The sequence below is a fragment of the Paroedura picta genome, chromosome 1 (genome assembly GCF_049243985.1).
Source record: "Paroedura picta isolate Pp20150507F chromosome 1, Ppicta_v3.0, whole genome shotgun sequence".
NCBI classification, from domain to species: domain Eukaryota; kingdom Metazoa; phylum Chordata; class Lepidosauria; order Squamata; family Gekkonidae; genus Paroedura; species Paroedura picta.
In genome coordinates, this window is record NC_135369.1 from 26,217,325 (window position 1) to 26,233,616 (window position 16,292).

Sequence of the window (16,292 nt, forward strand, 5' to 3'; positions counted from 1 at the left end):
AGCTGGGCAGCACCGGGGAAGAAGGGAGAAGCCGCACAAACCAATCCAGCTGGGTGCTGCATCCTAAGAGCTGGGGTGGGGGACACTGACCCAGCTCTCACCGCCCCATCTGGAATGAGGGTGCTGCAAGCAAGGGTGCCAAAGTACAACAGTACAAATCGTTTATTTCCCTTTAGAAAAGGACATGAAAAACTAACATCTTTTGCTACAAAGCTGTGATTTGGCAGTGATGAGAGACAAGGGGAAGGGGAAGGGCGCGGGGCATGGGAGGGGGCTCGCTGCCCTTGCACCAGACCACATTTAAAGCTGGCAGCAGAGGCCAGACTTCCTCTGTACCCACACAACACACAGCTCCCTCCAAGAAGCAGGGTGAAAGGGGTTCGAGACCGGTCTCCCTGCACAGTAGCACACTAGCCAGAGCCGGGATGCACCTCTTGGCCTGCAGGGGTGGGGCCTTTGGATAAGACCCAGCACCATTACCAGATACCCCCGCAGGAGGTCCCAGGACACCCCTGCCGCAGGCAGAGCTTGGAGCAGCCCCCCTCGGGTGACTCAGCCCAAACAACAGGAGCGCTGTTGGTGACGCTAAGGCAAACGGAGGCTCGGACTGACGTCAGGTGATGCCGGCCAATCAGGGAGCTGCGCCTGGAGGGCTGAGGAAGATTGGCTGGCCCTTCGTGTGCTACATACGAGTGGCGCTGGAGATGGAGAGGATGGCGGCATCCGAACCACACTTAGAAAAGCGTCCCTGGAGGCAGGCGGCTGTTGGGGTGGCCACTTCCCACAGATGCCTCCGACTGGAACTGTGTGACCGGGGAGCTCCCAAATGCAAGGCAGCCTTCCTCTGGAACACAGACAGGGAAGAGCACAGGCCCTGAGAAGAGCAAGACATGCTGCGGGTGGGGAGAGGTGGGGTGGGAAAGAGGATGCCTAGAGTCGGAAAGTCGGGCAATCAAGCAAGGGGAACCAGGGAGCTCTTTTACCTGTTGTGGGCCGGCCGCCCTCCTCTGTGCAGCTTGGTGCCGAGAAAAAAGAGACATGTCAAAGCAGCAGAGGGCCCCCCCCCCTTCATCCCCAACAGAGATGCCAAGGAGCCGGGTAGCCCCTCAGGAATGCCACTGTCCTGCCACCACGACTGAGAATCATTCCTGCCAGCTTCCAAAGGGTTAGGAGCAGTGGACTCTCTTCTGCTTGGATTCCCCAGGCCTCCTCCCCAGGAAGCCTGCTGGGGGCCTTGGGCCAGTCACAGTTCTCTCCCTCAGAGATCTCCGAGCCCCACCTGCCTTACAAGGTGCCTGTTGTGGGGAGAGGGACTGGCCCGAGACAGCTAGACTATGAGGGACAGTCTATAAATCGTCAAATTATAAAAGGAAAGGAAAAGAAGGTGATTATAAGCAAGCTTGGACAGCAAAGGTCTGCGGCCTCTGACCTACCCGGAAAAGGATTCGGGGAGATCGCCTTCCTCTTCCTCTTCTTCTTCCTCCTCCTCTTCCTAGCACCCGGAAAAAAGCACATGGCTGCAACAAAAGCCCCATGCCTCCTCTCGAGGAAGGCCTTGGGAATCCCCCGTCTACGTGGCCCAAGAGAAGGGAGGGATCAGGCTGCTGAGCCCCTCCCTCCCACTTTCTCAGGGGCAGCCACACCTTCCTGCCGTCCAGAGCGACTTAAAGGTAAAGGTAAAGGTATCCCCTGTGCAAGCACCGAGTCATGTCTGACCCTTGGGGTGACGCCCTCTAGCGTTTTCTTGGCAGACTCAATACAGGGTGGTTTGCCATTTCCTTCCCCAGTCATTACCGTTTACCCCCCAGCAAGCTGGGTACTCATTTTACCGACCTCGGAAGGATGGAAGGCTGAGTCAACCTTGAGCCGGCTGCTGGGATTGAACTCCCAACCTCATGGGCAGACAGATTCAGACAGCATATCGCTGCCTTACCACTCTGCGCCACAAGAGGCTCTCCAGAGCGACTTAGCTGCATGCAAAGCGGGAGGGAGAGGGGGAGGACCACGGCCAATTCCATACCTCAAAGTTTCCTTTGAAGGGGGGGCTCCCCATGGGTGATCGAACTGGCTGGCAAGTACCATCCATGGGGCACAGTGGACTCAGTGGGTGCTCCTGCCTGGAACCTGAAAGAAGATTGGGGGCAGGGGGCGGAGAAAAATCTTTCTCAGCGTTTGTGAGAGAGCTGACAATACGTGCCTAATCTAGAACGAAATGGGCTTGAGTGGGTCAGGAGTCCCCATCCCTCCTTCCTGAATAACCTGAAGGTCCTTCTACCCATTTAAGATCAGGAGGTTCAAAATGAGGTTCCCGTTTCTGTGAGAACAGCTCTAACAGGACTGTGATGAGCCCAAGGTCACCCAGCTGGCTGCATGTGGAGGAGCGGGCAATCAAACCCGGCTTGCCAGGTTAGAAGCTGCCTCTCTTCACCACCACACCATGCTGGCTCTCACAAGTGAAAGACGGGCTCCTACCTGCCTGTGCGGCCTCCCAAAGATCCAGGGCTACCTGGAAGGCCTGCGCCACGGTCAGTGTCACAGCTTGGGCCTAGATGTGGGAAGAGAAAGCACAGGTGCCTGAGACGGCAGCCAATCTGGAAAGATCCCCAGGACAGAATTGGGGGTGGGGGGAGGCAGGCAGAAGCAAGAGGCGAGGCAGAAGGCCTCCGCACGGAAGCCATCCCAGGAGCTAGCCGGCCTTCACTGTCTCATCCAAGCAGCATGTGGGAGGGCTGCCTGGTAAAAGACAAGCCCTGGTCCAGCCCTGCAAATCAGCCCTCTTCCCTCCCTAAGCCCCCCGCACGTCCTGCAGGGAAATGCAGTCCCGAGTGAAGCTTACAATCTTCTTCTTGGGCGACAGAAAAGCATGACACTCAAGGGCTCCGTTCTGCGGGTTCTGTGCCACGTAGGCAAAGACCTTGTTCTGCAGCTTGTCCGTGGTGCAATAGGAAATCCTGTGGGGGAGAGGGCAGGAACGGGGCTTAGTGCCTCCTGTGGGCACGTGAGCATGGGCAGGAGAAATGGGCACCCCATGCCAAAAGCAGGAGAGGCCCATGAGCTGCAGTCACAGTGGATGTATGGCATATGCAAGAGCCCACGTGCAAAACCTAGAAGCTACCCAGCATGCATCTCTCCTCCAAAAAGAAGGCCTGGGAGCACGGATAGGGATCAGAGGTCAGGCATTTCGCAGGCAGACTGAAAACACACCCCTCCTACCTCGTGAGCTGGTCCGATCAAATATGAGTCCCATAACAACTTAAAAGTTCAGCAGCATTTGTTTGAGGAGCTTTTGCAAGTCAGCGCTTGCTCCTCTAGAATTATTATCAGGTAGAAAGTGCCCACAAGGACCAGTGGCAGAGCCCCCAAGCCAGCTCTCTCACATTTCTCCCCTTCAAGGGATGCTCCTGGCCAGGCCGGTGTTGTCCTGGGGCCTTCCCTTCACAGCAGGCTTTGGGTTTTTACAAAGCATAATTTGAGGGTTTTGTTAGGCATATTTAACCCTACTCGAGACCATGAGGCCATTGCTGTCACTCCCCAAGCCAGGAGTACTTCAAGACTTTGGATAAAAAGAAGATCAGGGTGACTGATAGGTATCTGGCCATCCCTTTCTGGCTCTGGGGGGGACACTGGGCATAGACACATCCACACCCCTTGCGGCAGCTTCCCCCCAGGGGGTGCTCCCTTTAGCTCTGCACCTGTAGATGGAGACATTTTCAATGGTCTCTTTCGTCTCCGCATCCTGCAGGGAAAGGCCACGAGGCGAGACGGTCAGGATCACCTTCTGGAACTTCTTGGGTCCCACCCGAGCCTGACGACAGGGAGAAGAAAGATTGGGGTCAGGTGTGCATCAGCCTGCTCCTTCACCAGTGATCCTAGCAACCAGGTAATTCTCACACTGGAGGAACAGCGGGTGGGAATCCCTGATGACTCCAGAGAATCCAGGCTGATTTCGTCCCCACAGTACCCTGAGAAAGCCAAGTCTTCTACCTGCCCAGTCACAGTGATTCCCGACACTTGTTTTCTCTATGAACCAGGGCTCTGGATGGCCAAGAAGACCAGCCAAATGCTGCCAGAGGTCCAGAAGGCAGAAAGGCAAAGGAGCAGCTTTCCTAGGCCTGCTTTGGTGCGGCAGTGGTCCCACCTGCCCCCAGCAGTGCCTCCTCCCCCAGGCTTTCTCTGAGGTGGCCACAACTAACCTACCATGGAAATGATCCGATGGATGGCTGCGGTCGCCATGTCTTCTCCTTTCGGCTTCTCCACCAGTGTCATGCCCAGGTACTTGAGGGCAAACCCCATACCCTCTAGGAGAGGCTCTCGCATGTCGGCCCAGGTCTCTGGGAGTTCTGCAGCGGAAGGTCCAGAGTGGAGACAGAATGACATTCAGTACAGCACTGCACTTATTAACATATTCATACTTTGCCCCTCTTGCTTAGTCTTGCCCCAGAAACTATACAGAGAGAAGGTGTTATACTTCATGAGAGCCAGCCTGGATATATACTGCCTAGCCTTAAGTTAAAATTTTGGGAAGTACTGCTTGCATGAATGACAATGTTCTGGGGCAGTTGGGAACTGCTAAATTCAATTAGGGAAATTCAATTACAGTGGGATGGAAGAGTGACGGTTCTTGCTGCCTCGAACATGTTCTTAGAAACTCTGTCGGGGGTTACTAAAGCACCACAGAAATTAATAGGCTAGAACTAATCTGTTTCTATCCTTCACTTCTTCTGCTGCATCCACACCGCATTCTGGTTCCTGGGGCTTCAAACCACAGCAGTGTTTTTCAGGGCATCCACCTGACATTGTCCCCCAGCCATCCACAGTCCAGGTTTCCCCCTGCTTTGCTCCAGTCTTTCCCCAAACCTGCTCTCTTATAATCTTTTCAGGAAGATCACAGTCCAAGCAGGTTTGTCAGCCACCTGGACAGGAAGGTGTTCCCCAACTGACATGAGTCAGACTAGGGTCTGCAAAACCCAAGGGTGCCTCCTCCCACTATTACCAGGGAGGTTTGCTGGGTGGCCTTGAGCCAGTCACACATTTTCAGCCTCACCTGCCTCACAGGGTTGTTGTGAGGATGAAACAAAGGAGAATGGTGTGAGCCCTTTAGGATCCCCAATGGGGAGAAAGGCAGGTTAGAAACAGACAGACAATGTCTGAAATGGCTGCCCTCTTCAGCAGCATTTCACTGCTGCCAGCTGTTACAGCTGTCATTCCCCCCACTGGGCCATCGGAGGAGCATTTGGCCAGTCAAAAAGACATCTGTAGTTCCATATTGCTACAGCATTATGCTAGTGATAGAAAACTAAGAAAAGGAAGAGTAGTTTTTTCTATGCCACTGTATTTTTTTGCCAGAAGGAGTCTCAAAGTGGCTTACAATTGCCTTCCCTTTCCTCTCCCCATAACAGACACAGTATCAGTGCTGTGGTGAGTCCAAGGTCACCCAGCTGGTTGCATGTGAAGGAGTTTCGTGTCCAGATCATGGGAGGTGATGGTACCACTGTACTCTGCTCTGGTTTGGCCTCACTTGGAGTACTGTGTTCAGTTTTGGGCACCCCAGTTGAAAAGGGATGGAGCGTGTCCATAGAAGGGCAACAAAGATGGTGAGGGGTTTGGAGACCAAGACGTATGAGGAAAGGTTGGGGGAGCTTGGTCCGTTTAGCCTGGAGAGGAGACGACTGAGAGGGGATTTTATAACCATCTTTAAGTATTTAAAAGGGTGCCATATAGTGCAGCAGTGCCCAACCTTTTCTAGGTTGAGGACTGCTTCCGGGGGTGGGGGAGAGCCGGCAGCCCGGGTGCCGCGCACACGCAACAGCACTGTGCAAATGTGCATGCGCAAAGCTGCTGTGCATGCGCGTTTGCGCCCCTGGCGGACTAAACGCACGTGCATGGCAGCTCCACACAAATGCGCATGCGCAGAGCTGCCGTGCATGCACAGCAGCTCCACGCATGTGCGTTTGCATGCATCAGCATGCTGGCAGCCACACCTGCCTCTCACTCCCCCCACAGCGAGAAGCTCGCTGAGCTGCGAGCGAAGCGGCTGCTTTGGCGCCTGCTTAGCTCGCGGCCTGGTGAGCTTCTCGCTGCGGGGTGCGGGGAAAGAGGGGGGTGCGGCCGCCGGCAACCCAGTACCGAAGTCTTTACAGCCCTCCACCGGGCCGCAGACCAGGGGTTGGGGACTACGGATATAGAGGATGGAGCAGAGTTGTTTTCTCTTGCCCTGGAAGCTCAGCAAAAGCTCATGACCATAACCAATGGGATGAAATTAATTTAAAAGAAATTCCGTTTAAATATCAGGAAGAAGTTCCTGACAGTCAGAGCGGTTTCTCAGTAGAACAGGCTTCCTCGGGAGGTGGTGGGTTCTCCATCTTTGGAAATGTTTAAACAGAAGCTGGATAGCCATCTGATGGAGAGGCTGATTCTGTGAAGGCTCAAGGGGGTGGCAGGTTACAGTGGATGAGCAATTGGTATGTGAGTGCCCTGCATAGTGCAGTGGGTTGGAATAGATGACCCAGGAGGTCCCTTCCAACTCTATTATTCTATGATGTCTGGAGAACCTGGCTTTCTGCTTCTCTTCTTTGCGCTTCTCTATAAATAAGAGGCAGCATTCTGGCAGTGGGCGGATAGTTGGGTGTTTTTTTTTTTAAATCTTCCCAAGAGCATGGTTTGAAAAATTCAGAGGGGAGAGAAGAGGAGGTTCAGCACTGGGCAAAGCAAAGTCAGAGAACATGAGTTGGGCAGAATAACTCAACCCAGCGCTCATGTCCTTCTGAGACAACCTGGGAACAAAGGTTACTACAAGACTCCTGTTCTTAGAGAAGACCATCATTTTTCAGTCCCACCAGAAACCAGGCTACATGTAGCTTCCTTTCCTTCAGTCAGATCATGCCTGCTTATTCTTCTTCTGTTCTCCAATAGAGTGCTGTGACTTGTTTGCTGTGGCCAGAGAGGCTGATTCTGTGAAGGTTCAAGGGGGTGGCAGGTGACAGTAGATGAGCAATAGGGATGTGAGTGTCCTGCATTGTGCAGGGGGTTGGACTAGATGACCCATGAGGTCCCTTCCAACTCTATTATTACAATTCTATGATCTATGATTCAACATAATATAAATCCAAATTAAAAAGCACAATATAATATAGAATGGCAATAGAGTTCAGAACAGACGCTCTGAACTGCGTGAATGCTGCCTTCATCATTGCTTCAGCATTTACGTAGAGCACCTGCTTCTTCTTATTTATTTATTTGATTTTATTTCTATACCGCCCTTCCATATGGCTCAGGGCGGTTTACGTACAACATCATAGGGGGATACATGGGACGAGTCAACATACAACATAGTCAATATACAACAATAACAACCCAACAGAGAGGTCAGGCTGCTTCAGGCCATGGAGGGGATGTCAGAGGTGGGGAAGACCTGTGGTCGGTCTCCATTTAAACTGTAAAGTTTAAGTAAACTCTGCCTTCCTTCAGAGGTAACAGTGTTATGCTTCCACCCGGGAATAATGAACTCCTCGGCAGTGCCTTTTCTGCAACTACTCCCCTTGTCATTCAGTTCTCCCTGAGAGTAAGCAAGTGCCCATGAGCAGTGCATGATGCTCTCCCGCTGAATGTGGGGCATGGAACGTCTCCCGCCGCCGCATTCTGTATCTGTGTCAGGCTGCTTCCCTTCACCTGCGCTCCCGCCTGCCTCGCACATTCCATGTGAGACATAAATATTCATGGCCCAGAATGAGGACAGCCCTGATTTCTGGGCCAGGCAATTGCCATATGTTTCTTGTGGGGGAGACTTGCAGAGAACCAGCAGCAAACACCCCACCGCTCAGCTAGTAAAGCCTTCGGGCAGAGCGAGAACAGAAGGGAGAGCCAGTCTACACAATACCTAAGGAACAAGTCCTGGGAAGCTGTTCTCCAGCAAATGGATATTCTGACTAATGTTATGCATGTAGCCCCATCAGCGCACACAGTGCTTGTACAAAGCCATTTCCCCGTGCAATTCCAGCACAAAGCCAGCCTGCTGTTGAATTTGCCACAAATAAGATCGCAAACAGAAAGACAAGAAAATCCCCTTTCATAACCTGCTCCTTTCAGTGCTGCCATCTCTCTGCCTTGTGCCTGTTCCCCCCAGAAACCCTCTCCTTGGGGGAAGCTGCCTTCTGCCTATTCAGAAGGGTGTCCACCCCCCTCCCTCTGTTCCCCAACAGAAGGCAACCCACTACTCCCAGCCCCTCTCTCAATCAGCCTTCCTGGACTCCACCATGATAAGATGGGGATGGGGGGTAGGCAGGATACAGGAGTGGCTGTAGGAACGCCCCTCAGGAGCAAATACTTGGGCAGGCTGTTGTGCATCTTAGGAGGCTCCTGTCCGGGGAGAGTGGGGAGGGGGGGGGCTAGCTCCTGGAAGGCGGCCACCTGCTGGCCCCCTTCCCCGACATGTCTAGCCAAGAAGCTGGGAGGGGCTGAAGGGCTGGGGGGCTCAACAGGTGCACAACTGGCAAGTCTGTCTGGAAGAGGACATCACAGCCAAGCCAAGCCCCCTCCCCCTTCTCCTCTGGTCGCTGAGCAACAAAGCCGAGGCAGAGACCCGGCGGGGCGCCCCTCTGCTTTCACCCCGCAGGCTCCCCAGGGCGAGGACCAGGCGGCGAGGAGGATGCTCGCTCAGCATCCCGTCTCCCAGCAACGGCTTCTGCCGTCGGATCATCCCCCCCCCCCCTCCTCCCTCCGGACGGGGCTGGGGACCCGGGGAAGAAAGCGGCTCGGCTCCCACCCCACCTGTCCGCCTTCCTTCCAGCCGCTTACTCACGTTGCCGGTGGCGGCGGAGGCGGGAGACGCCCAGGCGATGGCGAGCCAGACTGGGGCTCCTGAGCACAGCCCGTCCCGCCGCCCGCAGCGCCTCCATCGAGGAACCCACGGGGAGAGAGGCGGCACGGCTGGGGCGGGGCCTCGGCCGAGGGGGCGCGGCTTGCCGGGGGAGGCCGACCCCCCTCCTTCGCTGCGAGGCCGACGACCGCGCATGGGCTGCTAGCGGCGCTCGTGGCCCCGCCCCTCCTCTAGGAGGAACAAGCATTCGCTCGACGTTCCGCGCGTCATCAGAGGTGGCCCAGTCCGGGTGGCCGTTACCTGGGTAACGGGCGGGGACGCGACGCAGAGCCCGGGCAGCGGGGTCGGGACATGCAGCTGAGGCACGTCCGGACGCTGCTCACCCCGCAGGTGGGAACCGGCGAGGCGGGAGAGGCTGCTCACATGGGCGATAGGGGTCAGACCGAAGTAGAAGGGGGTGAGGATGGGGCCGCGCGTGTGGGGAAGAGGCGACCCGCTCCGTCTCTAGTGGGGCACCCTCGTGGGATGGGAAGGGAGCAGCGCAGTGCTGGGTTAGGAGGACAGGTCCCTTTCTTGCAAGAAGGCTGGCGGCCACTTAAAAGCTAACATTTGTTCCGGCTTGATCTTTCCCGAGCCGGGCTCAATTCTGCAGGTGTTGTTTGGAAGGAAATCGTTTTGCAGACTTGTATCAAGAGAATTGCAGAAGGAAAAGGATTGGAATGCTGTGCATATATCTCAAAAAGGACATTGCAGAGTTGGAAAAAGTACAGAGGAGGGCAGTCAAGATGACGGGTGAGGGAGGTGGAGCACCTTCCCTTTGAGGAGAGGCGAACAGTCTGGGAGTTTTCTTTTTAGACAAGAGATTCGGGGGGGGGGGGGGAATAGAGGTTTATAAAATTATGCATGGGGTGGAAAGAGGTGACAGAGGTAATTTTTTCTTCAGATCTCAAAATACTAGAACTCAAGGGTATCCAGTGAAGCTGATGACCAATAAGCTCAGGATGGACAAAAGGAAATACTTTCTTACAGAGAGATTACAATGTGGAATTCATTGTCAGAGGATGTAGTCATGGCCACAGGAATAAACAGCTTGAAAAGGGGATTAGACTGAGTCATGGAGGATAGGTCTATCAGTGGCTACTAATCATGGTGGCTGAGGGGAACACCCACATTCAGAAGCACTAAACCTCTGAATCCCAGAGCCAGGAGGCAACATCAGGAGCAAGTTTCAGCCTCTATGCCCTATTGTTGGCCTTCCAGAGGAACTGGTTGACTACTATGTGAGATGGGATGTCAGACTACATGGACGATTAGGCTTCTTCTGTACTTAAGGGTGGGAGAAAAGGAGGTGCTGGAGGTAGAGAAAGGCTAGGTATAATTCAGAACTTTCACTTTGCACATTCCCTTTGAGGTTTTTGTGTTGAATTTTCCAGCCAGTGTCTTCCCTCCCCACATTTTGGGCTATGCTTTTGACATCTTTTGTTGTTTTTTATCTTCTTAGTGGAAACCGCTTTTAGCAATTCTTTTGAGAGCTCATGGTTAATAGGGTTGCCATATTCAGTTCCCCTGAATCTAGTTAACCTAATCTGTGTATGTAGAGAAATGCCCTTCATTCTAGGATTCAACTCTAATAATTCAGCCATTGGGATTACACTTGGTTCATGAGCAGTAACCCAGCAACAATCTTGCAGCTGACAAAAAGGATGGGTCCCAAGCACAGGGTACCTTAGTGCTAGTGGCTCTGTCTTACACAAAGCAAAAGATTTACTATCTCACATTTTACTAGAATGCTACAGGTTTATTAGAGTCTCTTGTGGCGCAGAGTGGTAAGGCAGCCATCTGAAAACTTTGCCCATGAGGCTGGGAGTTCAATCCCAGCAGCCGGCTCAAGATAGACTCAGCCTTCCATCCTTCCGAGGTCGGTAAAATGAGTACCCAGCTTGCTGGTAAACGGTAATGACTGGGGAAGGCACTGGCAAACCACCCCGTATTGAGTCTGCCATTAAAACGCTGGAGGGCGTCACCCCAAGGGTCAGACATGACTCAGTGCTTGCACAGGGGATACCTTTACCTTTACAGGCTTATGGACAGCCAAATGGCTAAGCAGTAATTTCTTCCTCTGGTAGCAAGAAAGTGAGAACCCCAAACAGAGATGGACTCTTAAATGAGAGGTTATAAGTTCTATGGCCAAGGGGAAAGAAGCTCTCTTCTCTTGCATCTTGGTATTCTCTTTGGGGGAGCACAAACCATGAAGACTAAACCTTTACCTAGGGACTCCAGTTTTGCCCAAGTGGTGAGGCACAATGGGGGAAAAGACCAGATTCTGAGAACTGAGTAATGATGGCCCTTTGAATGCTGTAATTTCAAGAATTACCAGCCTATCCTAGTGAATGTCATAGGTACTGAACATAGAGTATGAGTGCTGCTTAATACGTATTTTTCTTTGTATCCTTCCTTAGTTTGATTCTTGAACAGACCATACATAAAATTTGAGTCCAGTGGCACCTTTAAGACCAACAAAGATTTATTCAAGGTGTGAGCCTTCATGTGCATGCACACTTACTCGGACTTCATGTGCATGCACACAAAAGCTCATGTCTTGAATAAATCTTTGTTGATCTTAAAGGTGTTATTGGACTCAATTTTTTTTTTGTGCTACGTCAGACCAACACATTTATCCATTTAGAGCATAATACTTTTTTTATTAAACTTGATTTGAATGCTTGAAACCTGATTTCTGTAAACACACCATTCCTATCCATTTGTACTATCTTGAAAACAGTAAATTGGAGGGGCAGTACATAAGCTCACCATACCTTAAGTGTGATTACTTAAAGTAGTGCAAGTGTAATAGCTCATCCTTGAGCTAGCTTGTAGAAGCAAAGCAGGAGATGCAGAAACTAGGATGAAGCATTGAAATTGCTGTGCTTGTACAGAGTGCTGGATGTGCAAATTCATCCAGCCAAGAGATGTTCTCAGATTTGCTGGTGGCAACAGTTACTACGCAGTTTGCCTTTGGTAACTCCCTCTCCCCGAGGATTAAGGGGAGGAAGCTGCAGCACTGAACACTTGGAATTGCTGTGGGGTTTTCTGACCTCTTGGGACCCAAGAGAATGTGAGTCTGTTCATTCACAGAATATTATCCTGTTGTTTGCTAATTATGCAAACCAATCACTTTAATTGTCATCTACATCTTCTCCAGTTAAGCATCACAGGCAATGCACCTGTACCTGAGCCTTTGCTCATGTCAGGATTTGCCCAAGTTGTCTAGGAGACAAGAAGAAAGAGATGGTTCTTATAGGCCACTTTTCTCTACCAGAAGGAGTCTCAAAGCAGTTTCCAATCCCCTTCCTCTCCCCACAACAGACATTGAGCTAGGTGAGGCTGAGAGAGCGTGATATTACTGCTTGGTCAGAACAGCTTTATCAGTGCGGTGGTGAGCCCAAGGACACCCAGCTGGCTGCATGTGAGGGTGTGGGGAATCAAACCTGGCTGGCCAGATTAGAAGTTGGTGCCCCTACCCACTACACCAAGCTGGCCTTCTCTCGGCTCCCCTACGAATTTATCACTCTAGCTACACATGGTTCTGCATCTGTTCAATCAGTGGACAAGTAGAACATCTGGGTTAAGAGGTTAATGTTTGCTTTTTTCCCCAAGACTGGAAATTTTGATAGTTATGTACGTCTCTTGGCTTAGAATCATAGAACCATGGAAGGGTCCATACAAGCTATCTAGTCCAACCCCCTGCTCAATGCAGAATGAATCTAAAGCCAAATATGGAATCTTGCAGAGCACCCCTCTGCTTTCACCCTGCAGGCTCCCAAGAGCAAGGACTGGGCGGTGGGGCAGGCTAATGTGTATCTGTCCAGCCGCTTCTTAAAGTCCATCAGTAAGAGGAAGCTCACTACCTCCTTAGGCAGCTGATTCCATGGCTGAACTACTCTGACTGTGAAAAAAACAGTACAATTGTATCATTTTGCCTGAGCTGGTAGAAATGAAAATTCTCCATAGCTAGCTGAAGTAAGATTTGTCAACCTCTTGTTGACTATATCCATACCCAACCTCCTGAAAGGGCTTTTCTGCCATTGATCCACCAGTGGAATTGCATTGAGCGCATAGCTTCCCTCCCTCCGCATTTTTTCAATTGTCACGCTGGTTTATTTTCTTACACACTTCTATAATACTTTGGGTTTTTTTCAGCTGAGGGTGCTGTCGTCAATAGCATTACAGGACCACCACAACCACCACCAATCCTTTTTCTCTTTTATTGATATACTGCTATAAGAGGTCTGTGTTCTGCTCTCTCTTCCCCCCTCATAATCTGCTAGTTCAGTGGCCCCCTTTCTGCCATGCCAATTTTGAACTTCCTAAACAAGACATTGTCTGGGACCTTTTGTTATGGCAATTCTCAGCATTGTGCTAAAGGTGTACTTTGTATTTTGAGATTTACTGTCTTCAGTACAAAGCGATCTGGTTGGCTCTGACAATACCTATTCGATTGTGGCACTGAAAAATGCATATCTGAGAATTACCAGTTCACCCCCACCCCAATGAAAAGTGGTAAATCCTTTCAAAACCATAAGACAACATGTAAAGTGGGAGGGGGGTTATGAAGAGGCAGAGAGGCATATCTTATATTGATACACTACTGCCAGATCACTTTGCTTGAAAAATAGCCTTCTTTGTATCGTGTAGGAAGAAGGGGGTCAGGGAAGGTGGGCTTGGAAGAGCTTATCATTCCTATGCCATCATTATCACTATCTTATAGTGATATTGTTATAAGGCAAAATGTGTGGAAATGTCATTATACTGTCAAAATATTGAACAACCTTAAAATCTAAAGCCTAACTAATCCAGAAGTAAATCTTACCAATTTAAATGGGATAAACTTCTAAACCACTGTGTGTAGTAGTGCAGCCTCTTCTCTGATATCTTCCCAGTAGCAAGCATTGACTTTGAGTCTCCAGGTTTCTCTGCAGTAACAATTAAGCAACTGACTATACATTTCAAAATGAATGTAAGTGTCCATAATCTCAGCTACATCCTCAGACGTGCTGTCACGGACCAACTGCAGGCTATGCTACTGTCCAACCTAAGTTTTAAGAACCTGGGGTTTCTGATGGTCCATGCACAGTGGGCCTTTGTCTCCAGCCTGTGTGACCATTAACCTACTTTGTTGCAGGAGGGGGCAGCCAAGGTAACATGCATGTCCTGGTCCCCAAACAATGCCAAATTTGCTGTCTGTACTGTGGACAAGGTGGTTCTCCTCTATGATGAACATGGTGAGCGGAGGGACAAGTTCTCCACAAAGCCAGCGGATCCTAAGGTAGACACCAGGTTCTTCCTGCCTGAACATAACTCTTGGGAAAGGATTATTCCCTTCCTCTTTGGTCTCACAAAAGAAGGAGCCATGAGTGTAAAGTGCCGCAGTTGACTGGGACTCGCTCAGTACTGAATTTTGTACCATATATAAAAATTAGCAGGTGGCTGTATATGCATAACCCATTAGTAACAATTGCAGTCAGAATGTATCTCCTGCTACTGGAAAGGGTTCAATTGTATTCGAGTTATTAGGTGTGGTACTTGAGTGAAGAAGAATCTTGCTGTACCTGAGAATATGTCTTACCACTGCCTCCCCAAGGAAGGTGATGGTCCTTATCCATGCCATCATCCTGAGTTTTGGAGGCATCTCCAAAGTGCAGTTCAACTGCATAGAGGAGTTGGACTGCATAGAGGAGTCATACCTAGCTTTGCCCTTCCCCAAGTGGAGAGGGACCCTCACTGAGCTGAGCAAATTAGTCAATCCTTGTTCTGGGTCACTTGGGCTTTGTTGGTACGTAAGCACAGAGCCTGCTTTTATTGTTGCTTCCTCTTTCCAGTATGGCAGGAAAAGTTATGTGGTAAAAGGCATGGCGTTCTCCCCAGATTCCACCAAGATTGCTGTTGGGCAAACAGACAACATCATCTTTGTCTACAAGATTGGGGAGGAATGGTAAGTGCCTTTACATGCAGAGGAAGAGGTCATTTCAAGAACAAGCACTAGGTCAAGTTGCTACTCTAGACCCTTGCTGGTTGGCTTGTTCCTGCTGCCCCTGCTGAAAGACATTAGTTATGGATTTCATTCCCTTTGTAGCAACTTCAGTTTTCTGAGAGATCAGGTAGTTTATCCTGCCTTCTCAAAGTTGGAATGTGGCAGATCAGTGATCCGGATCTATCTTTCCCTCCTTATTAAATTTACTAATTAATGGCCCCTTGGACTACTGGAGAAGTGGAGCTGAGAGAGGGGATGTTTAACCTTTTATTTCATGCTGTTTCCCATTATGAAATTGCTCCCTAAAATATAGGCGTTAGTTTTGCTGCTTCATCCCATCATGTGCTATGGAACTAATAACAGCTTGGGGTAATTAAATAAAGGGGAAAGCATAGGGGCAAATGACTGAGTATCTGCTTCCCTACTGCATTCCATTTCCCAAGTCTTCAAGGCAGCTTTGTGGAGTTGCTGATGAGTTAAACCAGGGGTAGTCAAATTGCGGCCCTCCAGACGTCCATGGACTACAATTCCCATGAACCCCTGCCAGCATTCGCTGGCAGGGGCTCATGGGAATTGTAGTCCATGGACATCTGGAGGGCCGCAGTTTGACTACCCCTGAGTTAAACACATGTAAAAGGCATCCTAGCCACAGATCTGCCACATCTCACCTAATTTGCAGCATGGGGGAGGGAGGGATTTCAGTCAGTAGTTTTCTATTGGTGCATAGCTGTTCCTTAGCTCAGAGGTAGTCAACCTGTGGTCCTCCAGATGTTCATGGACTACAATTCCCATGAGCCCCTGCCAGGGGCTCATGGAAATTGTAGTCCATGAACATCTGGAGGACCACAGGTTGACTACACCTGCCTTAGCTGACCCCTTCCCAGGGGCAGAGGAAAGGGGTAAGGTGATCTTGATCAGTATTGTTGCCTGCAGTGGGAGTCCCTAGGTGCCCCTGTATCCCCATAGAACTTATCCTGGTAACAGTTGTCTTTTTTTCTTTCCTGTTGTGCAGGGGCGACAAGAAGGTGATCTGCAACAAGTTCATACAGACAGTAAGGCCCAGCTTGTCTTCTCCCTGTGAGAATTGGTGGCTTTGACTACGAGCTTGGTCTGTTCAGCCTGGAGAGGAGGCAACTGAGAGGGGATCAGATAGCCATCTTCAAGTATTTAAAAGGCTGCCATGTATAGGATGGAGCAGAGTTGTTCTCTCTTGCCAGAAACAATGGGATGACATTAATTCAAAAGAAATTCCATCTAAACATCCGGAAGAAGTTCCTGACAGTTAAAGTGGTTTCTCAGTGAAACAGGCTTCTTGGGGAGGTGGTGGGTTTTTAAACAGAGCCTGGCTAGCCGTCTCACAGAGAGGCTGATTCTGTGAAGGTTCAAGGGGGTGGCAGGTTACTGTGGATGAATGATAGGCTTGTGAGTGTCCTGAACAGTGCAGGG

General features: G+C 50.7%; 2 protein-coding genes across 6 annotated transcripts in view; one reads left to right on the forward strand and one right to left on the reverse strand.

The window, feature by feature from the left end:
• Window positions 1-147: 147 nt before the first annotated feature.
• LOC143833723 (low density lipoprotein receptor adapter protein 1-like) lies at window positions 148-9,045 on the reverse strand. 4 transcript variants are annotated; one of them, XM_077329871.1, is made up of 9 exons: window positions 8,767-9,045; window positions 4,198-4,340; window positions 3,693-3,805; window positions 2,837-2,951; window positions 2,473-2,545; window positions 2,021-2,124; window positions 1,434-1,492; window positions 984-1,015; window positions 148-844 (listed from the first exon to the last, which is right to left on the reverse strand). In XM_077329871.1, exons 1-9 carry the CDS (start codon window positions 9,008-9,010, stop codon window positions 735-737), a joined length of 993 nt encoding a protein of 330 aa, XP_077185986.1. In that variant the 5' UTR covers window positions 9,011-9,045; the 3' UTR covers window positions 148-734. The 4 variants fall into 4 exon arrangements, with proteins under 4 accessions (XP_077185986.1, XP_077186005.1, XP_077185976.1 ...); XM_077329890.1 differs by having other exon boundaries at window positions 8,798-9,016; XM_077329861.1 differs by lacking the exon at window positions 984-1,015.
• IFT172 (intraflagellar transport 172) overlaps window positions 9,045-16,292 on the forward strand; it is a 34,492-nt gene continuing 27,244 nt past the window's right edge. Inside the window, exons 1-4 of one of the 2 annotated variants that reach the window (XM_077329838.1) lie at window positions 9,045-9,205; window positions 13,998-14,141; window positions 14,695-14,807; window positions 15,859-15,898. In XM_077329838.1, the coding sequence (XP_077185953.1) occupies window positions 9,167-9,205; window positions 13,998-14,141; window positions 14,695-14,807; window positions 15,859-15,898 (336 nt within the window). In that variant the 5' untranslated portion in view covers window positions 9,045-9,166. The remainder of the gene's footprint in view (window positions 9,206-13,997; window positions 14,142-14,694; window positions 14,808-15,858; window positions 15,899-16,292) is intronic. The other variant, XM_077329847.1, reaches the window with a different exon arrangement.